At 52.9% G+C, this 25,098-nt stretch overlaps 2 protein-coding genes across 3 annotated transcripts in view; one reads left to right on the forward strand and one right to left on the reverse strand.

Moving 5' to 3' along the window:
- Positions 1–1,071: 1,071 nt before the first annotated feature.
- On the forward strand, positions 1,072–19,480 carry LOC111143241 (villin 1). The gene is made up of 19 exons (XM_022496850.1): positions 1,072–1,146; positions 1,466–1,540; positions 2,267–2,463; positions 3,784–3,892; positions 4,033–4,143; positions 5,541–5,743; positions 5,849–5,927; positions 6,096–6,194; positions 6,875–7,028; positions 7,579–7,679; positions 7,768–7,905; positions 8,510–8,668; positions 9,576–9,755; positions 10,257–10,402; positions 11,507–11,651; positions 12,109–12,297; positions 14,478–14,546; positions 15,618–15,758; positions 19,367–19,480. The coding sequence occupies exons 1-19, from the start codon at positions 1,072–1,074 to the stop codon at positions 19,478–19,480; spliced, it is 2,484 nt and encodes an 827-aa protein (XP_022352558.1).
- Positions 19,481–20,298: 818 nt separating this feature from the next.
- Positions 20,299–25,098, reverse strand: part of LOC111142220 (ubiquitin specific peptidase 37) — an 84,246-nt gene continuing 79,446 nt past the window's right edge. For both annotated transcript variants that reach the window (XM_022495263.1, XM_022495254.1), the window contains one exon: positions 20,299–25,015. In XM_022495263.1, coding sequence (XP_022350971.1) covers positions 24,928–25,015 — 88 coding nt within the window. In that variant the 3' untranslated portion in view covers positions 20,299–24,927. The remainder of the gene's footprint in view (positions 25,016–25,098) is intronic.

Here is a 25,098-nt window from a genome sequence, read left to right on the forward strand (position 1 = left end):
GTACTGAGCAATATGGTCTCTGCCCTTGTGGGGACTAGACCTTGAGCACCACCACAACAGTGACCGAGGGGTGTTTGGGGATAGCTAGGAAGGAACATGAAACTGCTGCATATACTTTTTCCTATCATGGTAAAATACACATAAGATTCATCATTTTGACCACCTTAATGGACATAGTCCAGGGGCATTCAGGACATTCACGATGTCTGCTACAACCAGCACCACTGTCTAGTTCCAGAATTTTTTCATCATCCCAAATGGAAACTCTGTGCCCACTAGCAGGCCCTCCTCTGCCCCTCCCTCCAGCCCCTGACAGCCACTGATCCACTCGCTGTGGGCATGGATTTGCCTGTGCTGGATTGTTCATATAAAGGGACTCACACAACACATGGCCTTTTGTGTCCAGTTTCTTTCACGAAGCCTAATGTTCTCAAGGGTCATTAGTGTTGCAGCCTGTATTAGCGCTTCGTTCCTTTTTATGGCAGAATAATATTCCATTGTGGGAGAGCCATATATATATATACACATATACACCATCTTTTGTTGATGGATATTTGGGTGTTTCTACCTTTTGGTTATTGTAAACAGAGCTGCTATGAATCCCAAATGCACGTTTTGTTTGAACACCTGTTTTTTCTTTTGGGTGAATACCCTTTGGGGCCCTTATTTATTTATTCTTTGCTTTCCTTTTCTTTAAACCTGCATGATTTTTTTTTTTTTCCCAGTCAAAGGATTAGAAAAACTGTTTGGGGCTAAAGAAGGGCCTTGAACGGTAGGCTGAAGAGTGGGGGTTTAATCAGTTAGGTATTAGGGAGTCGGGTAGGGGTTTGGGCAGAAGAGTGACAAGATCGGAGTGTGGTCGGGGGAACACTAGAGGCTCTGCCCTCAGCCAGCTGGGGGCGGGGGTTGGAGCGCCAAGCCCTCGCCTCCCCAAGTCCCTGAGCCCTGGCCTCCCGCTGGAGCTGTCTGGAGGAGCTCTCCAGGCCTGGGATGGAAGGGCAGCACCAGATGCACCAGAAGCACCTTCCCAGCTTCTCATCCCTTGCTCCCTGTCCCCTAGGCTCCTCCACCATGACCAAACTGAGTGACCAGGTCAAAGGCTCCCTCAACGTCACCACCCCAGGGGTGCAGATATGGAGGATCGAGGTGAGCTCTGCCGGGGTGCTGGGGGCTCTGCAGGCTGGGGTGCACTGAGGGAAGGGAGGAGCCTGAGGTTCCTCTGCCTTCCTGGGGTGCAAGCCCTTGGTGCCTATCCCCAAGGCGGTCTTCCTCTCTTCTCAGACCTCCTCCTACTATCCTCCTTTTCCTCCTCCCATCGTCACATCCATTCTTCGGGTCAGCTTCCTCAGGCCCCTCTCCTGCTGGTTCTCTGCCTCTCCCAGCTCTCCCTGGGGCCAAGGGCAGCAGGACAGCTGGGGTTCCGGGGGTGCCAAGATGGCCCCTCTGAGCTCCCTCCTCTCCCTAGGCCATGAAGATGGTGCCTGTTCCTTCCAGCACCTTCGGTAGCTTCTACGACGGTGACTGCTACATAGTCTTGGCTGTGAGTGGTGGGGGGGGGCGGGCATGGGAGAGGCTGAGCTGAGAGCAAAGGCCTCTGTGGCATCAGGGAGGAAATTTGAGGCTGGGGGAGGGGAGAGGAGGGCTGGCTGGGCTTTACCCCTAGCCAGCATTCCCCGGGTGTGCCAGGGGCTGAGCCAGTAGGACGTCACCCTACCACGTTTCCGACATCCACGGTCCCCTTCGTCTCACCTTCTGGGTTTTTGCCACAACCTGTACTATTGAAGGCATTTCTATTTGTTCTTATATTGCCTCACTTTTCACATTTAAATCCACTTATTCAAAAATGCAACTCCCCATCATGATCATGATGAGTGGAAGGCAGGGTCCCAGGTCACAAATGGAAAGTAGCTCTAGAATATTTACTTAATCCTTTCCTACGCGCATTTGTACACCCCCCAAATCGCCTCACAGGCCTCTGACCCCCCACCCCCCACACACCTCACCTTGGGAAATGCTGCTCATGAAACCAACTTATTTCCAAGATGAGAGGAGCAAGACCTCGAGGGTCTCAGAGAGTCTGTGGCGGGGCGGGGGGCGGGCCTTCAGGGTCCTGACCACCAGCCCGGCCGGCTTCCCCGCCTGCCAAGCTCACCCCCGCCCCTGGGACCCAGGTGTGCGTGAAACCTGGCAGAGCAGGGAGGCGGCAAGCAGGCGGGTCTGTGAGCCCAGGGCCTCGGGCGCACCGTGCATCCCCTCTCCTCCCTAGATCCACAAGACGGGCAGCAACTTGTCCTATGACATCCACTACTGGATCGGTCAGGCCTCGTCCCAGGATGAGCAAGGAGCAGCTGCCATCTACACCACACAGATGGACGACTTCCTGAAGGGCCGGGCCGTCCAGCACCGCGAGGTCCAGGGCAACGAGAGCGAGGCCTTCCGAGGCTACTTCAAACAGGGCCTGGTGTACGGATGGGCGGCGCTGCGGGCGGGGAGGGGCCAGGGCGCGGGAGGGGACCAGCTGGGGCCTTCGGGGAGCCTCTGAGGGAGACCTACCATGGGCCTTTGGAGACTTCTGCTCTTTCCGCTTCCCCACTCTCATTTATGTTGCTGCCCCATCCCTGGTCTATCCCTCTGAGTGTCTTTAGCTGCCCCAGAGGCTGTTGTGAAAGTCTGTGCACCATGAATTTTTGCAGATCAACCCCTATTTGAACATTCTGGAGAGCTCAGTGCCAAAGGAGGCTTCCAGGACATCGCAGCAAGTCTTCCATCTGGCCCATGGGCAGTTGACTTGCTCCTCCATTCCCTAAAGCAGCACTTTCCACTAAACACTCCGATTGCTAGCTTTTCTTGAAAAGCCTAAAGTTCTGGACTCTGGGCTTTTCCTGTGGAAACACACGGTCAAGATCAAGTTGCAACTGACCAGTAGGATAGGCCAGAAGCTCTCTGCTGAGCCACAGTCCCCACCCCTCCCCTTTGTCTTGCTCCTCTTGTTCCCACACTTGGAGCAACAGCCCACCCCTGTGGGCACTGGAGCAGGCTGCTCTCTTGTCTGCTTGGGCTGCCCTAACAAAATACCACAGAATAAGTAGTTTAGACAACGGAAATGAATGTTCTCACAGTTCTGGAGGTTGGGAGATCCAAGATCAAGGTGGTCAGGTGATTGGGTTGCTGGTGACAGCCCCCTTGCTGGCTTGCAGACGGTCACCTTCTCACTGTGTCCTCCCATGGTGAGGACAGTGAGCAAACTCTCCAGTGTCTCTTCCCATAAAGGCACTAACCTCATCACGGAGACCCACCCTCAGGACCCCTACTAAACTTCATCAAAGTCTACCCCCTCCCAAGGGCCCCATCCCCGAATACCACCACACTGGGGTTAAGGCTTCAACAAAGGAGTTTGGGAGGAGACACAATTCAGGCCGCAGCACACACACACACACACACACACACACACACACACACCCGCCTCCGAGTCCTGTCCTGTCCTTCCCCAAATCCACATCACCATTTGCCCTTCTTTGCGGGGCAGGGACTGCATAGGATGGGGAGCGAGGCATCTAGGACGCAAACTTTAAGAAGGCTGAAGAAGGCACGCACAGACAGGCGGAACACTGACCTTGCATTCCCATGACCCGGAGAGGGAGAGCCTCAGAGCAGGCAACGTAGGCACCTGTGCCCCTCATCCTAATCTGGGGCCCCGCCCTCAGCTGGGCTGAGCCCCAACACCTGGGCTCTCTCACGCTTCCCAGCCACTCCCTCCCTTGGGTCAACTCCTTCTCTTCTCAGGATCCAGAAGGGGGGTGTGGCTTCTGGCATGAAGCACGTGGAGACCAACTTCTATGAGGTCCGGCGACTGCTGCACGTCAAGGGCAAGAGGAATGTGGTGGCCAGAGAGGTGGGCATCACCCAGGGCCCTGGGGCAGGGCCTCCTGTCTCCCCTCCCAGCCTGGGCAGAAGGAGGGGATGGGAGGTGGGGATGGGAAGAGACGTGGATTGGGGCAAGTATCTGAGCAGAGGGGTCCTGTGGCCCTCCAGGTGGAGGTGTCTTGGAAGAGTTTCAACTGCGGGGATGTTTTTCTCCTGGACCTGGGGAGGATTATCATCCAGTGGAATGGGCCGGAGAGCAACCGCATGGAGAGACTCAGGGTGAGCCCCAGCACTAGCCCTCTCCCCAGCTGCGCTCTACCCCCGCGTGGTCCCTCGCACCCGCGCCTCTCCTGCCGGCCACACTCGCCAGACTTCTGCCAGGCCCCTCGCGGCTGACTGCCCTGGACAGTGTGTTCAAAGGTAGATCTGAGTCTCCGTGGGGGTTCGCATGCGTTCCCGTGGCGTAACACGGCCCTGCTGTGGGGTGGGTCCCGTGCCAAGCGTAAATGAGGTAGGCAGAGCCTTGGCGCTGGCCTCCAGCCGGCCCTTGAGTGGGGAGAGGAGCTGAGAAGTGAGGGGTGGGTGTGCGGCACTGGGGGTTCTAGGAAGGCTTTCAGGAGAAGGTGGGGTGGGGTGGAGAAGGCCCTAAGGCAGGGGAGAAGTGGCTGGGGTGGGGAGGGCTCAGGGTGGCGATTGCAGGGAGCTGGGAGAAGAGAGAGGTCTCGCTCAGGCTCTTGGAGCATGTTCTGTGGCCAGGAGGCCGTAGGAGAGGGCTGGGGTCTGTTCCTGGTGCCCAGGAGCTCTGAAGGTCGTCCTGACTTCTGAGGGGGAGTAGGGGTATGGAGGGGCTGCAGGCCGTCAGGGAGCCAGCAGCCACCTGTGTGAAGATGGGGATGGGAGAGGTGGCAGGGCCTCTGGGACAGTAAGCAGGGATCCGCTGGCCTTACCTGTGTGGCCAAAGGGGCCGAGGAGAGAGAGGCATTGTGCTTGAGTCCCATGGAAGGGACGCAGTCCCATTTCCTGAAATGGGAAAGGAGACACAGATTGGGGCGGGTGGGGGCGGGGGCGGAGGGGGGAATCAAGTTCAGTTTGGGGCATCTTGAAACGGGTTATCATGGAAGTTGGGAAAATGAGAAGAGAGCGAAGAGCTGCGCTGGGACAGAAATAGGAGGAAGCCCCGGGTCAGGGGCTGGGTGGGGACTGAAATGCCAGTCCCCAGAGCGGAGGCCATCGGACTGAGAAGGGGGAGCCAGGGTGTGAGTGTGTGTGCGTGTGTGCACATGCGTGTGAACACACTTGAGGCCGTGTAGATGCACATGTGTGTGTGTCCGTGCACATGCAAGCTCATGCTGGGGCAAAGAGACTGAGCCCCCCGAGATCCAGGCTTCCGCTTTTGTCCCCAGCTGTGAGTAAAATCACAAATTGCAATGTCAAAATGGAAGGCCCAGCAAGTACACCCCAAACAACCTCCTGCCAACAAGAAACCTGCTTTCCCAAATGGGGTTCACTTGGTGACCTCACGGGGGGGTGTAGGCAGGACAGATGCCTTGTCCCCGGGGTGCTGGAGTGGGGGCTGGGTTCTGCAGGCGCGGCTGGGGGGGCAGCCACAGCCCCTGCCGCCTGCCTCCCCCCCACCCCAACCGGGGCCTTCACGGGTCACTGGGCCCTCCCTGCAGGGCATGACCTTGGCCAAGGAGATCCGAGACCAGGAGCGGGGTGGGCGGACTTACGTGGGCGTGGTGGATGGGGAGAATGAGAAGGAGTCCCCGAAGCTGATGGAGATCATGAACCATGTGCTGGGCCAGCGGAGGTCCCTGAAGGCCGCGGTGCCCGACAACGTGGTGGAGCCCGCGGTCAAGGCCGCCCTCAAGTTGTATCAGTGAGTGTATGCCCAGCTGGGCTCTTCGTGGCCACGGGGCATCCCTCTGGGGGCTGGGCTGTGGGACCCCTGCACCCCCAACCCTGCTGTGCCTTTGTTCTGCAGCGTGTCTGACTCGGAGGGAAAGCTGGTGGTTAGAGAAGTCGCCACAAGGCCACTCACCCAGGACCTGCTCAGTCACGAGGTGCGAGAATGTGGAGACCCCCAGCCCCAGCTCCCATCCCGCTGCACGCTGCCTGGAATCCCCCCAGCAGGATCACGGCCGGGGGCTGGAGCCACTTTGGTCCCAGCAGCTCTGTGGTTGGACACCGCCCGCAGGCTCGGGCTCCCATACGGCATCTCTCCCCACCAGGACTGTTACATTCTGGACCAGGGGGGACTGAAGATCTACGTGTGGAAGGGCAAGAATGCTAATGGCCAGGAGCGGACGGAAGCCATGAACCAAGCCTTGGTGGGCATGGGGGTCCAGGAGGGGAAGGGACAGAAGCAGACGCAGCAGGGAGGGGCAAGTGGGGTCAGACTGGGTGTAGCACCAGGCAGAGGCCTTGGAAAGCTCTGGGCCTGACCCAGCTGGGGTGCTAAGGGTCAGTTCCATAGCCGTCTTGAGGGTTCTCTGTATGTCGGGGGTGGGGGGGGAAGGCTCCAGGCAACCTGGGGGCCCCCTCTCAGGATATGAGCTCCCACCTCAATTTGGTTCAGAGAAAGGAGGGAGAAACGGCGACTGGCCTTCCTGCAAGCCTTCCTGCAAGCGGGGAGTGGGTTGGTCGGGGGCTGGGGCCAAGTCAGAGTTTGGGGTCATTATTAGAGCTAGACTCAGTAACCCTAGCTGGCTTGGGCTCAGCGTTAGAATGGGGATTGGGCTCAAGGTTGGAGATGGCAGCTGGGGATTGGGGTTAGAATTGAGGTAGGCTCAGGTTTGGGATCTCTTTGGGGCTTTTGTGTTGGGACCAGAGCAGGGTTTAGCTTTGGGGTCAGCACTGGGACTGGGGCCAGGTTCAGGTTTGGGCTTGGGAACCAGGGGTAGGTTTGTGGTTGGGTCTGGTTGGGTTCGAGCTAGGCTGTGGCTTGCTTTTGGGGGCCTGTGGGGGTTAAGAGAGGGACACAGCCCCAGCCAGACCTTTTCCTTCCCAGAACTTCATCAAAGCGAAGCAGTACCCACCCAGCACACAGGTGGAGGTGCAGAATGATGGGGCCGAGTCGGCTGTCTTTCAGCAGCTCTTCCAGAAGTGGACTCTGCCGAACCAGACTTCAGGCCTGGGCAAAACCCACACCTTGGGCTCCGTGGGTGAGGACCAGCCCAAGGCAGGAGTGGGGCTCGGAGGGTGCCTACACCTGCCTCCTTGCCTGCTTCCCAGACACACCCCTTCCATGTGCGCCCCCCCCACCCTTGGCTCTGGGCTCCCCCAATAGGGTGGGGGCACGAGGGAACACGGGTAAACTCAGCTGTCCCAAAAAGGGAGCTGAGAAGCACCTGTCTGTCCTTTGGAATGGGGTTGTCTCCCTGGAAACCAGACAGCGTCGGTGTCTCACCAGACAATATTTGCTGGAGGCAAGCTCAGGGCCAGGCCCCTGGAGGAAGATAAAAGGGCTGTTTCTCTCCTGGCTCCTCGGGGAGGCCATGGTGAAGCCCGAGTCTCAGGGTGGGAGACGGGGGTTCACATTGTAACTGCCACTTTCTAGCTCTGTGACCTTGGGAAGACCTCCTATCTCTCTAGCCTTGGCTTCCCCATCTGTGAAATGGATCTAAGAATTGTAGCCATCACTCAGGGCTATTGTGAAGACCCTGGGGACCTCAGCTGCTGACAGCTGGTGTCCTGATGCCCCTCCCCCTTCAGCCAAAGTGGAACAGGTGAAGTTTGATGCCACATCCATGCACGTGCAGCCTCAGGTGGCTGCCCAGCAGAAGATGGTGGACGACGGGAGTGGAGAGGTGGAGGTATGGAGAGGGCAGGAGGCTGGGGCTGGGTGGGGTGAGGTTGGCAGAACCCGTCCCTGCCCTCTTACTGGCCTGGCAATGGCCCCAGGTGTGGCGCATTGAGGACCTAGAGCTGGTGCCGGTGGATTCCAAGTGGCTAGGCCACTTCTACGGGGGTGACTGCTACCTGCTCCTCTACACCTACCTGATCGGCGAGAAGAAGCACTACCTGCTCTACATTTGGCAGGTTAGGTCCTACCCTTCCCTGTCTGGACCAGGGCCAGCTCAGCTCCCACTCCAAGTGGCCCTCACCTTTGAGTTGAATACCTCCGGTGATGGGGAGCTCACCCCTTTTCCATCTTGGGAGTGCTTTGGCTATGAGATCCCATGGGCACAGGGTACCCCCATTCACGACCCTTGCCCCTTCTCTGAGTTCTTGGAGTCTCCCTTCCGATTTCCATGGCTTCCAGAAATTCCCTTCCTCTGCTCAAAGCACCGTGGGTTTCTGGGTCCAGATGTGAGTGTGCAGGGAGATGCTAGGGTGCTGGAGGGAGTGGTATGGTAGCCTTGGTGTTCCCCCGACTAAGAAGGGGAGGAGGTCTGGGGTTAAGGGCGAGGTAGCAGGGGAGCTAGGGTTGGTGGGGGGCTGGGAAAGGATTAGGTGTGGGGCTGGGATCAAACGGGTCTGGGTCACGTTGGGTTTGGGCTATGCCCAGGGCGCTCTTTGGTGGGGCAGACAGTTGGGTTTGGGGCCAGGTGAGAATCAGGGATGGAGTTGTAGCTGCAGCTGGGGACGGGCTCAGGGCTAGGGCCGACTGCGTCTCCCCAACTTCCATCGTGCTTGTCCCCAGGGTAGCCAGGCCAGCCAGGATGAAATAGCAGCTTCTGCCTATCAAGCCGTCATCCTGGACCAGAAGTACAACAACGAACCAGTCCAGATCCGGGTCCCGATGGGCAAGGAGCCACCGCACCTCTTGGCCATCTTCAAGGGACGAATGGTGGTCTACCAGGTGTGGCTGCTGGTGCGCGGCGCCTGGGAGGACCCATGATTGCGGCCTGGTGGGCAACAGGAGATGGGGAAGGAGGCCTGGGGTGGGGGCGGGGGGTGCCCAGGGGTGAAGCGCATCCTCCACGGGCAGGACTGTGTGAGGCCCCATCCCCCATGTGGAACTGGCAGTAGAAACCACCACACCATAGGAACCAGTATGCAATAGGAATGCCCAGCATGGGCAAGTCCGTTTCTGTCTACACCCCCCTCCACCCACACCCAGTCCTCTGCATGACAAAGGCACCACAGTGAGTCTGTCCAAGGGCATCCGTGCCTTCCAACGCAATGGAGCAGACATCTGCCCTCATTTAAGAAATCAGCTGTTTCTCGAGCACCCAGGAGCCTGCAGCCCTCTGCAAGGCCTGTGTTCCTGTGTTCCTGTTGCCAGTCTTGTTGGGAGAGTGGAGGACAGCCAGAGGCACCATGTGGTTCAATGCAGAGTGTAAATACAATAATCTGGGGCAGGCAGGGAGTTTGAGCCCGAGCCCGAGGTGGGGTTTGGAGGGGCTCTTGACATGAGGGTCAGAGTTGAGGCGCTTGGCAGAGGTAAAATGAGGGCTCAGAGAAGGGGATCCGTGACACGGAGCAGGGAGAAGCCCGGCTGAGCTAAACAGGAGGGTCTGGAGAGAGCAGAGTGAGTCTGGGAGGGCAGTGTTGAGCTGGTTCTAGCCTATAAACAATGGGAGCCATTGAAGGTGTCTGAGCAGGGGGGTGCCGTGACCATTTGGAAAGGCTAGTCTGGGGATGATGTGGAAGAAGATCTGGGTACAACCACACCCCATCCAGCCTCTCCTCCACTCTGTTCTCCGTGCCTCTTTCCAGAATCTTCCATGGTCTGTACTAAGTTGCTCCCACTGCTCTCTCTGCAGGGAGGCACCTCGAGGGCCAACCAGCTGGAGCCAGTGCCCTCCACCCGGCTGTTCCAGGTGCAGGGAACCAGAGCCAACAACACCAAGGCCTTTGAGATCCAACCCCGGGCAAGCTCCCTCAACTCCAATGACGTCTTCATCCTTAAGACCCAGTCCTGCTGCTACCTGTGGTGCGGAAAGGTGTGTGCAGGGCCTGGGGGCCTCCCCTTGCCAAGTGGGTCTTAGGGGGTCCCCAGGCCTCAGGGGAGCCCCTGGCCTGTAAGTCCTTCTGGCTCATTTCCCAGCTGCCCTGAGCCAGTCTCCATCCCCCCTCATATTCACTGCCTCTATGCCTGGTTCAGTCTCTCTCATTCTTTTTGTCTCAGCCACCCCTGTCTCTCCCAGTGTTGGTCTGTCTTTGAGTCTGGGGCTCTCTCCATTATCCCCATACCTGTCACTGCCTCTCCTGGATCTCATCTTCTTGGATGTCTTCTCTTGCCCTGTAAGGAGAGTGCAGACTCCTGTCCCCTCTGTGTGCTACGGAGTGTCAAGGACAGAGGAAGGGTGTGCTTGGGGTCCTGATCCGGGCAGGAGGGACCCTCTTGGACCCAGGAGTTCTGAGCCAGTAAACATGGTGGAAGGGGGGGTTAGCCGTGGCCGTAGAGATGGTCTCCCCCAACACAGCTGACTCCCTTTCCCCAGGGCTGTAGCGGGGACGAGCGTGATATGGCTAAGATGGTTTCGGACAACATCTCCAGGACAGAGAAGCAAGTGGTGGTGGAGGGACAGGAGCCGGCCAGCTTCTGGGTAGCCCTGGGTGGAAAGGCTCCCTACGCCAGCACCAAGAGGTAACTATGGGGTGTCTCTGCCCCCAGTTTGCCTTTTTTTTTTTTTAAAGATTTTATTTATTGGAGCGCCTGGGTGGCTCAGTGGGTTAAAGCCTCTGCCTTCGGCTCAGGTCGTGATCCCAGGGTCCTGGGATCGAGCCCCGCATAGGGTTCTCTGCTCGGCGGGGAGCCTGCTTCCCCTTCTCTCTCTGCCTGCCTCTCTGCCTGCTTGTGATTTAAAAAAAAAAGACTTTATTTATTTATTTGACAGACAGAGATCACAAGCAGGCAGAGAGGCAGGTAGAGAGAGGAAAGGAAGCAGGCTCCCCGCTGAGCAGAGAGCCCCATGCGGGGCTCGATCCCAGGACCCTGGGATCACGACCTGAGCCGAAGGCAGAGGCCTTAACCCACTGAGCCACCCAGGTGCCCCACCAGCTTGCCTTCTGAGGCTGGGGAGCCTCCCAGCACCTCCATGCCTTGGCCCAGAGCCTGCAGTGGGCACGGACTGAGGACTCTGTGTACCAGGTCCCCAGAGCTACAAGATGAAGGAAGAAGGGACAGCCCATTGGGCCCTCAGACCCTTTGAGCCCAGGGGCTGTGTCTGTGCTGGTGTACCTGGGGCCCGGTACAGGGGCAGGGAGGACAGTTTCTTGGCAAATGGTGTTCACCAGCTAGGAAGCAACTCAAAGAGAGGGCCAGGGCTTGCCCTTGCAGAAATCTGCCAGAACCCCACTCTTTAGTCCTGACACAGGACCTGGATGCTGTGAAGCCCCAGCCGGAAACACTCTTTCCAGGGGTTTTTCTAAAGAAAACGCAGGGTCCACTATTCCCCCACCCAGAAGCAAAAGGGCATTCCTGCAGTGGCAGGAGGAGGCCTAGAAGGAAGATAGCAGGACTTCCCAACAGTCCTACAGAAAGCCCCGGGAACGCACGTCCTGTAAAGGCAGTGGGATTTCTCCCTCAGAGCGCTGTCGGACTCCCATGTGAGGAGGGGGCCGCTTTTTGCGTGATCACAAAAAAGAGCATTTTCCTAGAAGCTGGGCCTTCCGCGTCAGAGTCCTGTGTCCTCCGTTCTTCTTCTCGACACCTTCCTCCTCCTGCCACAATTTTCTCTGCATCCTGCAGGCTGAAGGAGGAGACTCTTGCCATCGCCCCCCGGCTCTTTGAATGTTCCAACCAGACTGGGCGCTTCCTGGCCACGGAAATCCCTGACTTCAATCAGGATGACTTGGAAGAGGATGATGTGTTCCTGCTCGATGTCTGGGACCAGGTACGGTTGAGGCCTGGGGCCCTCCCTTCCCACCAGCTCAAGCCCCAGGGCCAAGAAATAGTGACTTTATGGACAGGTAAGGTTTGGCCTTCTCTTGGCTCCCTCATTCGTCCTGGGAGTAGTACCCTGGACAACAAGAGCCTAAGAAGAAGGAGGAAGGTAGAGAGGAATTGTAATTGGCTTTATGAGCGGCATATTTCCCCAAAGCCCTGTTTCTTTCACGTGGCAGGAGCATGTTTTTAAGGCTCTGAGGCTCTAGAGAGGTCAGGAGTCCCGCACTGGTAGCGTCTCCAAGTAGAGGGCATCTGTCCAACTTCTTCATGTCCCAGATGCAAAGTCAAGGCCAGATGGGGTCACTAAGCTTCACTGTTGGTCACTGGAGCCTGGAGGAAACGAGGTGGAACGTGGTGGGCCAGGGAGCACGGGAAGGCCTGCCGGAACTCTGGATTCCCCACAGGTCTTCTTCTGGATTGGGAAGCATGCCAACGAGGAGGAGAAGAAAGCCGCAGCCATCACGGCCCAGGAGTACCTCAAGACCCATCCCAGCAGCCGTGACCCCGAGACCCCCATCATTGTGGTGAAGCAGGGACACGAACCCCCCACCTTCACAGGCTGGTTCCTGGCGTGGGATCCCTTCAAGTGGAATGTGAGTGGCTACCCCCAACCCCAAATCCTTCTAGCCCAGCAGGATCTTCTCCAGGAGGCTGCTCACGGCACACCCCAAGGGCAGGGCAGACTTCCGGGCTCTTCTATTTGTTGTGATAGATGACCAGTGATAGATTTTTTAAAGGGGACTGAGGGGGCCTCAAATAAAAAGGCAGACTGTATTAAGTCCATGAAGCCCTCTGGTGAAGGAAGAGGGAAGGAAGTCGATCAAAAACCCAGGCTCGGGACGCCTGGGTGGCTCAGTCGGTTAAGCGGCTGCCTTCAGCTCAGGTCATGATCCCAGCATCCTGGGATCAAGTCCCACATCAGGCTCTTTGCTCGGCAGGGAGCCTGCTTCCCCCTCTGCCTGGGCTGCCACTCTGCCTGCCTGTGCTCTCTCTTTCTCTCTCTGACAAATAAATAAATAAAACCTTTTAAAAAAAAATGTACCAAACTTAAATAAAAGTTGTAAATCAAACTTCATAATCCTTTAAAAAAAACAAACAAAACAAAAACCCCAGGCTCGTGGGTGCCTGGGTGGCTCAGGGGGTTAAAGCCTCTGTCTTGGGTCCCAGTCATGATCCCAGGGTCCTGGGATGCAGCCCTACATCGGACTCTCTGCTCAGCAGGGAGCCTGCTTCCTTTTCTCAGTCTCTGCCTGCCTCTCTGCCTACTTGTGATCACTCTCTCTCTGCCAAATAAATAAATATTTATTTTATAAAATAAATAAATAAATATTTATAAATAAATAAATATTCAAATAAATAAATACTTATTTTATAAAAATTTATTAAAAAAAAGTCTATCAAAAACCCAGGCTCATGACCGTGCCTTTCTTGAGCACTGGATATAGCTCAAAGCTGATGGATATTCTTGCTAAGAGCTGTACTGACCACTTGAACTTAAATTAACTAGAGTTAAACAAAATTGGGCACCTGGATGGCTCAGTCGTTAAGCATCTGCCTTTGGCTCAGGTCATGATCCCAGGGTCCTGGGGTCGAGCACTGTATCAGGCTCCCTGTTCAGTGGGGAGTCTGCTTCTCCCTCTCCCACTCCCCCTGCTTGTGCTCCCTCTCTTGCCAGCTCTCTGCCAAATAAATAAATAAAATCTTTCAAATAAATAAAGCTAAAATTAAAGATTCAATTTCTCACAAGCCCCAAGCTAAGTACATCGTCGTTCCCTATGGCTAGTGGCCCCAGGTCAGAGAAAGAACATTTCCATCGTTGTAGAAATTTCTTTGGGACAGTGTTGGTGGATCCTCAAGCCAGATGGGGATGACACATGTCAGTTCTAAAGGACGGACGAGTGTCTCCCTGGCACCTGCTTCTAAGCAAAGTGGGTCATACATGTGGACCTTACCTGAGGGACAGTAAGACTTCCACACGGTTCTCCTGAACTGGCCCCGGACAGAAGCAGAGAGCAGGTCGTCAAGGCGGAAGCCCGTGCGAGTTTTCTGCAGGAAGGAGGAAGGCCAAAGGTGGCTTTGGGTTCACGAAAGTGCGTAACAGATGATTTGAGGGAATTAGAGCTTAGATGAATTTCCTCAAATGCATTTTTTGAAAGCATTTGTTCAGGGCTTGAGGGGCTGGATTAAGTCTTGAGTATAGATTAAACAAGTCTCCAGGCTGCAAATCTAATGGCCAGAACTTCTTAAATTCCTCTCAGGGTCCCTGGGCCCAAGCTCTGGCCGCCCTTCCTCCCCTCCAGTCTGTGCTGGTTTCCCTTGCTGGCCGAGCGCCATGCTTGGGGCCAGGCCCTGGACATGTAGAGACATGCGGTTCCTCATGGAACCAGGGTTCCTCTGACTCCCTTCAGCCCTCTGCGGCAGGGACTCCTCCAGGCTCTGGGAGGAGCCCCCCGTTCTCCAGGCTGCCCCTATGTTCCCCAGAGCCTCCTCGGCGGAGGCAGCATCTCCGGCCTGCACGTGCCTCTGAAGGCGGACTCCGTCCTTGCGTGGGGCCGAGCAGGGTCTTCCTGACTACTCAGCCCCGTGGGTCTCCACCCTCACCATTCAGCCTCCTTTTTCAGGGTCCCTGCCCCAGTCCCCACCTGAGTCCCCCTCCGCCCCTTTCTACCCCCAGGCCTGAGGCCAACCTTCTTTCAACCCCCTGAAAGGAAGAAAATTCTGCCATGCCCTCTGCTGAGAGCCGGGTCTAACTTGTAATTGGGTTTATGTGCAGAACACCAAATCCTATGAGGACTTGAAGGCGGAGCTTGGAAACTCCAGGGACTGGGATGAGATCACTGTGGTGAGTATGGGGCAGGCGGCTAACTGACACAACCCTGTGGGAGTTGAGAAATTTCCAGAAAAGACAGCTGGGCCCTGGGCTTCCTTTTCCACGGGGTCCCCCCACCCCCACCGGCTCAGAGAAGTGCTTCTCCCTGTTGAACTTCAAGGCCTCCAGCTGTTTCTTCTGCTCCGTGTGCTAGTCTGAGCATGAGTAAGAAAGCCTCTGTCCGGGTGATGGGAGCCAGGAGCGAGGTGGGGACAGCCGGTTAAAACACGGATCCCAAAGTCCCGCTCAGTCCCCCCAGTTCTGGTGCGTGGAATCAGGCTGAGCCCGGGAATATGCCTGTTTTAAATGAAGAGCTAGGGAATTTGACACAGTTCGTCCACTTCAAGAAAGAATGATTTGTCTACTGTGGTCACCCCTGGGGTCCTTTCTCCAGGGGCAAACTGTGGTCTCTCAATTAGTGACCAGAACGGCACTGAGCCCATGGGCGCAGGGTTATGGGACTCTGAAAGCAAAACCTTTCCTTCGGGAAGTTCACAGGCTCACAGGGGAAGGAGCCCCAAGCAGACTTTGTAGAAATGTGTCCCGAACAAGGTTTCACAAGCACGTGGGGTCATCAGCTGATAAGTCTGCTTCCTGGGCCCCACCCGCAGGCTGAGTACCCCGTGTGGCCAATAAACCCTTCTCACTGGGCCGATGGTGTGGCAGGGAAGCATGGACGGAAAGGGCAAGGCTGGAGGAATTTACTGTGACAGTGTCATCACAGATAAGAGAAAGAGGGTCATAAACGTCCAAGGTGGACCTTGAACATCTGTGGGAAGCCATGGAGAGAAGTTCATAAGTCATAGAACGAAATAATCATCTCGGACCCACGGGCTCTGGTTGGATACAAACCACCAAGTTGTAGCTCCCAGGTCAAGCAGGTGTTGTGCTCTGAGGAGTGTGTGTATGGGCAGGTGGGGGCAGGTACGGAAGGCTTCTTGGAGGAGATGCCCTAGAATCAGTGCTGATTCTGGAGAAAAAAGGCAGCCTGGGAGGGAGCCCCAAACCCACAGAATGAACCAGTGGTTTCCTTTTCTTCCCTAGGAGATCGCCAGCTCTAAGCTGGACACATTCAATATGAACAGCAACCTCGTTTCTGGGCCTCTACCCATCTTTCCCCTGGAGCAGTTGGTGAACAAGCCTGTGGAGGAGCTCCCCGAGGGGGTGGACCCCAGCAGGAAGGAGGTAGGTCAGCCTCTAAGGGGAGGGTGGAGAGAGCTGGTGGGCCGTGGGCTGCACAACACTGACGGTTAGGTGAGTAGGTGCTGGGGATGTGCTGGGAAACAGAGCACATCTGGTCCCCTCCTTCCCGTGAGGGGACCTCTCAGTGGGGACAGAGGGTTCAAAGGACCCTGATTACACTATGATTTCATTTCAGTGATGATGAGTGCCACAAAGGTGACGTACAGGTGCGGTGAACGGTCTTCCAAGAAGGAAGCTAACTCAGTCCGAGGTTTCCTTCTGAAAGGTGACCAGGAACTATTCAGGCAAAATGGATTATTCCCGGAGAAGGGGACAGCGTGCGTGGAGCCCGGAGGCAGGGAATGGGCACAGAGGGCAGCGTGGCTGTGGTGTGCGGAGCCAGAGAGCAGCAGGCCGAGGGGCCGGGGGCCTAATGGAGCAGGGTCTGCTATGCCCCGTTAGGGAATAAGGTGTCTGTCCTGAAAGTGGACAGGAGCCATTATGGTCGAAGCAGGGGTGCAGCGGGAGTGGCAGTCAGGTTTATGCCTTTAAAAGACCACAATAGGGGCCCCTGGCTGGCTCTGTTGGTAGGACGTGTGACTCTTGATCGCGGGGTTGTCAGTTCGAGCCCCATGTTGGGTGCTGAGAGTACTTTTAAAAAGTTTTAAAAAGTTAACAAAAAAATAATAAAGATTTTATTTTTAAGTAATCTAGAGTAGGTAGGTGGTGGCTGGGGGAGTAGAGGAAGGGAAGTGGTTTAGAGGAATTTTAGGAGGTCAAGTCAATGACACTGGGTGAAGGGTGTGTGGGTAGGGGAGGAGGGAAGGGAATCATTTTTGGAGATAAAAAGACCCGGGGTCAGACTGAGCTTAGAGGGGGACGACCGTGAGTTTGAGGGTAGCCATGCCATTTGAGGTACGTGGGGACATCCGGGGTGAGGCATATTTGGTGCCCAGGCTACTCAGAGACCTGCTGAGGCAGAGACCCGCCAGCGTGCAGTCCTCCTGGTGGCTGCGGCTGCAGACCCACGTGTGTCACTCGTGCAGAGAGAGTGTGGCAAGAAGAGAGCTTGTTAAACACCCATTTCCAATATTCACTCCCACTATAGGAAAATCCAAAATGGGTGACAAATCTAGCTTCATGGGGGGATGGAGAGACAATGTGCTCTGGGTATGATAAACCATAAAGAAATCTTGCTAATGAATTAAGGAATCTGTAGAAGAGAGATGCCCGATTTCTCCAACAAGTCTGCTATGGGTTTGGGCTCCATACATGTTTAAGTGTATTGTTCCCAGAGCATCTGTGTCCTGCCCTTCACCTTGGCGGCCATGTTCATGCATTCTCTCCCCGATGGACCCATCTGTGTCCTCGCCGGAATGTGGAGATGACCCCAACATACTTTTTGTAACAGTGATGCTGTGAATATTGTTTGCCCAGCACCTTGTACGTGGGAAGTGCTGCGTAAATGTAAGCTGTTATGACCACCTGGGAAAACTGGAGGGAGGGCGAGTGACCGGCCTGATGTGACTGACATAGCTACGGGGCAGCCGAGGCAGAGCCAGAGCCCGGTCCTCAGAGCCCGGTCCTCAGAATCCTGCCGCTCCCATCGTGTCACGTAGCCTGATATGTTTCTAAAAGGCGGTGCAGCCAGTGTCATTGAACCAGGTGACTGAGCGGAGGCTGAACGGATGGTGAATTCTGACCGGGACCAACAGAATCGAGACACCCCCATCATGGTAGACAGTCTACAAAATCTAAGATCTTTTTTAAAAAGTCAGTAGTCTGTTGCTGTATTTTTTTTTTTTAAGAGATTCATTATTTGAGAGAGAGAAAGAGAGTGAGCGAGTGCAGGTGCAAGGGGCGGGGGCAGAGGGTAAGGGAAGGGAATCCCGAGAGATTCCTCTTCTAGAGCGAAGTCCAAGGAGTGGGGCTTGATCTCCAGACCCTGAGATCATGACCTGAGCCAGAACCAAGAGTCAGATGCTGAACCGACTGTGCCGCCCAGGCGCCCCGTACGTTCTTGTGGGAGAGCCGTCGGTCAATGTTAAGTGGAGAGAGTAGGAGGGGTCTTCAGACCTCTGTGGCGCTGCAGACGCGGAGGGGAGCCCGCGACAGGGAACGGTGGGGCGCAGGGTCTGGCTGCAGGCAGTAGCAAGAGGATAATCTGGGTGTTTGAGTATCAGTGAGTAAGCCGCAGAGAGGCGGATGTGGGTATGGGTGAGGCCAGTAATCAGCTGGCAGGACCACAGAGTCCAAGAGCAGGACAAGAGGAAAGATACAAGTCCACTGGGATGGGCAGTTCCTGCTATCCACCTTTGGGGTCAGAGTCCAGAAGTCTCGGCCAAGCTGTGGAGCCAGCCTGGCGGGGGCCAGAGACAGACCTCGGCCTCCGCAGTGAGGGACCCGGGCCCAGGCTCTGCTACAAACTGGAGCTTGAAGTCCACCTACAGAGGTTGTCTGAACTGTTCAGTTACGGGCTCTCTGCAGAGCTGGATCAAACACTGTCCTGGGGCGGCGGGAGTGGGGGCTCGTATTGAAAAGAAACCCATGACTCTAACCACCTTCTTGGTGCCTGGGGAGCAGAGATGAAGGCTGGGAGATGCTCTTGGGTGCAGTTTCAGTTTGGGGTTCTCACGTTGAGTGTGCCTTGAGGATACCTGGCTTGCCTGAAGCAGTATCACCTGTTGGGGGGCTAAGGTCATTTCAGGCAATCCCCTCATCTAATGGAGAAAGATACAGACGCCTGGCTTAGAAAGCTGTCTTCCAGTCCTGATTGCTAAGTCAACAGTAAAAAGGTAGAATTGTGCTAGCCAAGCTTCTGTATCATTCATAGGTTGGGAGAAGCTGGTAGAAGTCACCCAAATATTTTGTTTCCTGCTCAGAATGGCCAGGGGTTTTGCAAGTGCCACGGCTGTATCTGCACGCTAGCTAGGCTGCTGTTTGCTCTGGGCCCACGGTGCTGGGGCGGGGGCTGGGGTGGCCGGCCTGCTCCCGAGATCCCTAGCAAGGCAGGGCCCAGGAGGGCCAAGGCCCTCCCAAGGGTCATGGTTCTCGCTAGCAGAGCTGGGTGTCCTTCCTGTGGTGACAGCAACTGGGTCTCAAACATTCAGACCTGGGCAGATTCCCTTCCTGGCTCATCTGCTTACCCTGTGGGCCAGACTTAAAGGAAGAAGGATCCTCTCGCTTAGGGTCACTGTTTACTGAGTACAGACAGATGAACAAGATACCTTGTTTCCAGTACCCTTTCATGAGTCATACTGTTTTCATCCCCGTAAAAGCATTACAGAGAAGATTTTTCTCAAAGAGAGGAAAACTAAGACGTTCTCAAAGCTAGAGAATTCCCTAGCCAAGCGAAGCCAAATGTCCCAATTCCCTTTGCAGAGCTAGGGTGCTCTTGGAGCTCAGTCTAGTTCATGCTCATCATGTTCCACATTCAGGGATCACACTTCTTGGAGCTCAGCATACCACCTGGCTTCTCCCCGTCTCTTCCCGGGGTCTCCAGACATTACCTGCCCTGTCCTTCAGGTGATTGCTCTGCCACACCTACAGGACTCGCTGTAAACCCTGAGGTGGGGAATGTGACCGTTGCCCTCTGGTTCCTCTTCTTCTAGGCACACCTGTCCATCGAGGATTTCACCAAGGCCTTTGGGATGACACCCACTGCCTTCTCTGCCCTCCCTCGATGGAAGCAACAAAACCTCAAGAAAGAAAAAGGCCTGTTTTGAGAAGCAGGAGCGGCTGTGGTTGGCGAGCATTTCCCTACCTTGCTTGCAGTTGTGTTGTTTTCATGACTGGTATATTAGTCCTATACTAATTTTGAAGTGAAATTTTACCTGTGAGCAACCGCTCTACTCTTCCAGAGTGGTACCTCCATAAAGAGACTGCCGTCCCAATTTCAGCTCTTAAACAGGTGGTCGCATTGTTTTGACTCTGGCGTGGTATGTCACTCTTGATCATCCTGTTCTAGAGCCTCCCTTCTTAGAGAAGAGCGAACACTCCACAGGACATCCTAATTCTGAGGAGTACTCCCTAGGTTTCCCTCCTGTAACTGATGTTTAGCCATGAGAGTGGAAGGAAGCATTTTGTGGTTTCACATCTTTTCCCAAGTAATGGCTTTTCTTTCTCACATACTCTCCTCACTGACTTAAGACGAGAAGTTAAAGGGCCCTCCTTTGCAAGAGCTGAATGGCCTGGGAAAGGGCCCTGTTAGGAAGTTTCACAACACTAACCGGTCCCCAGCGATAGCAGCACACCCACTGGGTCCAGAATGGAGGTCATTTCACCCCCGGTCTGGTACTAATAAGGCAAAGAGCTTAGCTAAGGCCAACGCCGAGTTTCTAAGCTGTTATCCAGAACCTCTGCCACGCTCCCCGAAGGGCCATTTGTCGGTCTGCCCTTCCATTTTCTTGAAGGTGGAAGGGTGCCGCATGGAAGTCCGAGTCGGAAAGCCAACAGAAAGTGGTTTCACAACCTCAACACACGGTGGTTAAGTGTCTGCAAGGATAAGTCCTTTCCAGAAATAACAGTCAAACCAACGCAAGGTTAATAAAGGCTTTAATTTCACACACACAGAAAACTCTATGCATAATTTAAAAAGGAAAACAAAAACAAGGAAAAACCGTAAAGGATACAGAGGAACAGTTCTGCTAAAACACAGATAAAGTGCCGCTCCATACGAACAACATAAAGAATCAGAATCAAGTCACTCTGAACACAAAGAAAGAAAATCACCTCACAAATAATGTGGCCAAAGCTGCCAGCAAATCTGGTAGTGGCTCAATTAGGCAAAGTGTAGGACCCTTCCTCCTGTCTTCCTCTCTATAGCATAAGTAAACAACACTGACAACAGGCCAGAGGAACTGGGATGGAAGGACAAGGTCCGAGAGGGAGGGAAACCTGGGGACAGGAGGTGTGTAGTCTCACTCCCCGTATTGCCTCTGTTCTTGAAACCGGCCAGGTCAGTGGAATGCTCTTGTTTTGGCGTCTGACCTTCTGAACCTGGGTCTTGATCCAGACCTGCATCCCCTCTACTGTTTCACCAGTGAACATGCCTATACTTTGAACCTCTTAATTACTTACTTTATGAAAAGTTCAATGTTACTAAAATCAACTGCTTTATACTTATACTGGCACACTTTTTATTAAAAATTTCAAAACCTCAGACATATAGCACACATGGAAAGAAAAAGTTACTGTGTATAAATATGCTACAACGGAAGAGACAGCCAGAAGTCCAGTAATCAAGCATGCCGTAAAGGAGTCAGTGAGTGCGGTGACAACAGCAAAAGAAAGGTCACAAAACTCTCAAGGCCTACCAAACTGTAGTTTTCCAATAAAATCTGTATGTTTTCCAGATGTTAATAAGACATACCAACAGAGACAAAATTAGGATTTTGAAGTACTGCATTCAAAAGACATCAGATGGCAGAAATCCATTAGCTTTTGTACTACTTAGGGAGCATTACTCAGTGGCAAAGCAAGATGGGGAGAAGGAAGAGGACACGCCTGTTTCGTGGGGGATACTCAACGGGATTGCCCGTGGTACTGGGTTGTTGATTTTTCTAAAAATCTCCAGATATATACAAGATCCAAATGTACTTGGGAGATCTAGCTCTGTTTCCCTGATTTAAAACTCCACCTATGGGGGTGTGGGGTGGGGGGGCTGCCAATTAAAGCAAAGAGAAAAAAAAAAGGAAGTCTGGATGACTAAGAGCATCCACTGTGGTCATTTCAGAGGACAAAGAAGAGTAATATTTTTGTTTTAATATAAAGTCTTTTCAGATCAGGAATGAGTTTACAAATTTCTTTCTGTATGTTTCCAAACCTCACCCCCAAGCTTGCTCTATACTCGTAACACTCAACTATAGAGATGTGCCAAAAATCTCTCAGGTGTTTCCAAATCATTTTCATCATATGACTGTGTCTGTAGCTGTACACGCGCAGAGCTATGTTCATAGAGTTACATAACGGTCACTGCACTATGGAAGAGTAAGTAAATTCATGAATTCACTTGCTGAGGTTTTAATTCTTAAAGTTTCTCTTTTGGAAGAATTCTACACTTGAACAAGAAGAGAAGTAAAGAAATGTAGTCTAGTATTTGCCTCCCAGAGTTAATCAGCTGTTCTGTAAGTATCACTGTACAATTCTAAAAACGTAAACACATTTACATTTATTACATCTGTTACTGAGCCATTAAGTTAGGCCTGAAATTAACAGCCCATGGCAAGTAAACAAATAGCTTTTGGAATCAAAATATAAATAGAAGAACAATTCATGGACTTGCTGCTTCTTATTCTCTCCTGCTGAGACGAAGCGCATGAGTGTGCACACACCTGTAAATACATTCCCCGCAAAACAGAGTCTGTCTTCTCACGGGCCTAAATTACAGTCATGGCTACTAATTAGGGACGGCAGCCACCTGGCCACATGCAGCTTCCAATTCTCCATAATACTAGGTGATAAGAATCAGTAAGTTTGAATTTTAGCTTAGTTTTCCCTTCCAAAAAATTTCAGTTAAGATCAGCTGTCTGCAGAAGTAAGTGCTGTCAAGTTCCAATTCAACATCAGTTAAAGTAATGTAACCATTTTTGGTATTTTCAGTAGAAAGGTGACTGGGTAGGCTGCCTGGGACTGAAGCACTCTGTCCCTCTCTGACTTGTCCCTTCCCAGCGCCAACACAATCAAATGCCCCATTCCCCCGATTCTGAGCAAACTGATCATACTGTGCAAAAAAATAATATATTATCTACTTACACTTTTTAAATATATACAACCAGCTCAAAAAAACAATAAACCCTTTTAATGCGGTCCAGCTGAAATGTCCACCTGTAGTCATGAACCCAAATGAGAACTAAAGCGTAGTGAAAGGGGGGATAACGGAGCACGGGGAGGGAGGGACGCTGACACGAGCACAACAATGCACGGCTACCGAGAAAAAGTCAAGCCCCAAATTCGCAAGCACATTAGCAGTTAAGATAATTCATCTACCTCAGTAACCTATTTTCAACTAGCAAGTCCAGCCCAAGAAATGAAGATCAAATCCAACCAGGTTTCTGAGCCATGAGTACTTCTAAACCACACACACACACACACACACACGCGCGCGCGCGCGCGCGCGCTACAAAAAGCAAGTCAAATGAGGGCACTTCATGGGCATGGAGCTTATGGCATCATTTCTATTTTTTTTTTAATGCCCTAATGCATCCCCACTTCAAAATGTTTCCAGTCATTTCTAACAGCACCTTTCAAAGCTCTCAAATGCAACCACGCAGGAGAAGAGTCCTAACTAGCTATCGAATTTGATCACCACTTCACTCATCTGGGAGAAAACCAGTTATTTTCGAGCAAAAGCTATTGTTTCTAAACCAAGTATTTTCCTCTGCTCTGTTCTGCTCACGTGCAGCCGACCAGCACACCCTTTCGCTACATTCACTGTGGTAGTGTGTAGGTACACGGCGGGAGGCAGAACATTCATCTGTAGTTGAGCAATGTGCTGGGGCCACTTACAATGTAAAAACCAAGAATTTTAGAACAAGTTACTATGTCAGAACATGTCCAAGTGTGGGGTCTGGAGCTCTCTTAAGGTGATCTTCTAGAAAAGACGTTGCACCTCCTGTGATGATGGACTTTAACATGTTTCTTCCCCTTGAAAAACTGAGGTGGTTTTTGTCCCTACCTCAGAACTGAACCAAGAATTCCCTCCTTATTGAAAAAAAAAAAAGTAAAAAATGAAAGAAAATACTGAAGGTTTTTTTGCTACACTTAACTGTGCAAACCTAATGATTCCTAGGCTTACAAAGTTATTCTGTGGACAGAATTCACCCCTCGAACTCATTCTTTTTGTGGCTTCCCCGGCTCCCCAATATCCACGCTGGTCATGCCAGCGGAGTGACTACTGTGGCACGGACTGCTGCACCGCTGCTTAGCCTCAACTCAGAGCACCTAAAAAGACAGAATATATTATACACCTTTGTTATCTTTTGGTTCTTGAGATTACTTAAACCAATCTCATTCTCGTTCTCATCCTGTTTTTAAGGGGAAAGATAGCAAATGATTAAATGCTCAAGCTTCATCCTAAGCTCACGTACTTAATTTCCCACTTGCAGTAGGGCTCCTCGCGGTCCCGAGTGTTTAGCTTTCACACAAGAATCCTCAGACTGAACTCTCCATGTATGAGAGACAGATGCCAGCATTCTTCCTTATCCCCAAGTGTCCTTGCTGGGGAATCCCAACTGGGATATTATTTTCTTACCTCTTAAAATTTTGGTTGCAATCTTTTAGGGCAATGCTTGCTCCATGGAAGAATGACACAGAAGAAAAGGAAAAGATTCTATCTTCACTACCATAATAATACAGATGACATACAATGTATATACTGTGAAGGATATCTTTTTTAAAGAAAATACAAAGTGTACAATGAATACCAAACAGGGGACCATAACCCATTCCAGAGCACCAACAATCCATTTCTTGGGACTGCATGTAAACAGCAAAAGCGTTACAAATCCATGAAGTAATTTTATACAAAAAAGCTCCTCAAGTCAGGCGGCAGAAATGCCTCTCCTTGGCAAGGAGGACAAACTGTCATTCGTGTAACACGGAGAGCTGGATTTCCAGTGAACTTTACTAATAAGAAACACACATGAAAGATTATAGACTTGAGTGAAACTACTCAAGGAACAGAAAAGCTAAATGCCAACTGATATGTACATCTTTCCACCTCTCTCAGGTGAATGGACTCTGACACCTTCATTTCTTCTCCAAACTGCTGTGCTATTCGTTCTGAGCAGGCATACTGCGGTGGCTCATCCCAACTCTTTAAGGCTCCATTCATTCCACGTGTATGTGTGCGCATACGTATGTATGTATGTATGTATATATATATACACACACACATACATTTACAACATGTATTCCTAAGACAAAAGGAAGTGCCACTCTTGTAGGAGAAAGAGAGGGTTATCAGCTACAGATGTGAGACCAAAGTTTCCATAAAACAATTAGCATGGAGCGCTCCACATAATTGCAATTTTCGTCTTTTGGTTTGGCCCTGAGCTGTTTGTTGCTCCCGCATCAAGTAGAATTCCGAATTCTCCTCCTGCAGAGGTGAGGTGAGGTGGGCAGCAGTAAGAAGGAATACGCAGTGCACACTGCCGACCCAGGAGTCTGTTCCTCACAAGGCCTGACGAGTGGTCTTCCCCACTTCCATGCTAAGTGCCTGAGAATTCTTTTCCGTTTCCAGCAGCTCATCAAAGATCTCCCTTAAAAAAACAAACAAGAAACAAAACAGGATATTCAGTGAGCAAAACTGAAGGACAGACAGAAGATAATGATAAAGAGAAGA

This window comes from Enhydra lutris, unplaced genomic scaffold (genome assembly GCF_002288905.1).
Source record: "Enhydra lutris kenyoni isolate GAN:26980312 unplaced genomic scaffold, ASM228890v2 scaffoldscaffold1, whole genome shotgun sequence".
Classification (NCBI taxonomy): domain Eukaryota; kingdom Metazoa; phylum Chordata; class Mammalia; order Carnivora; family Mustelidae; genus Enhydra; species Enhydra lutris.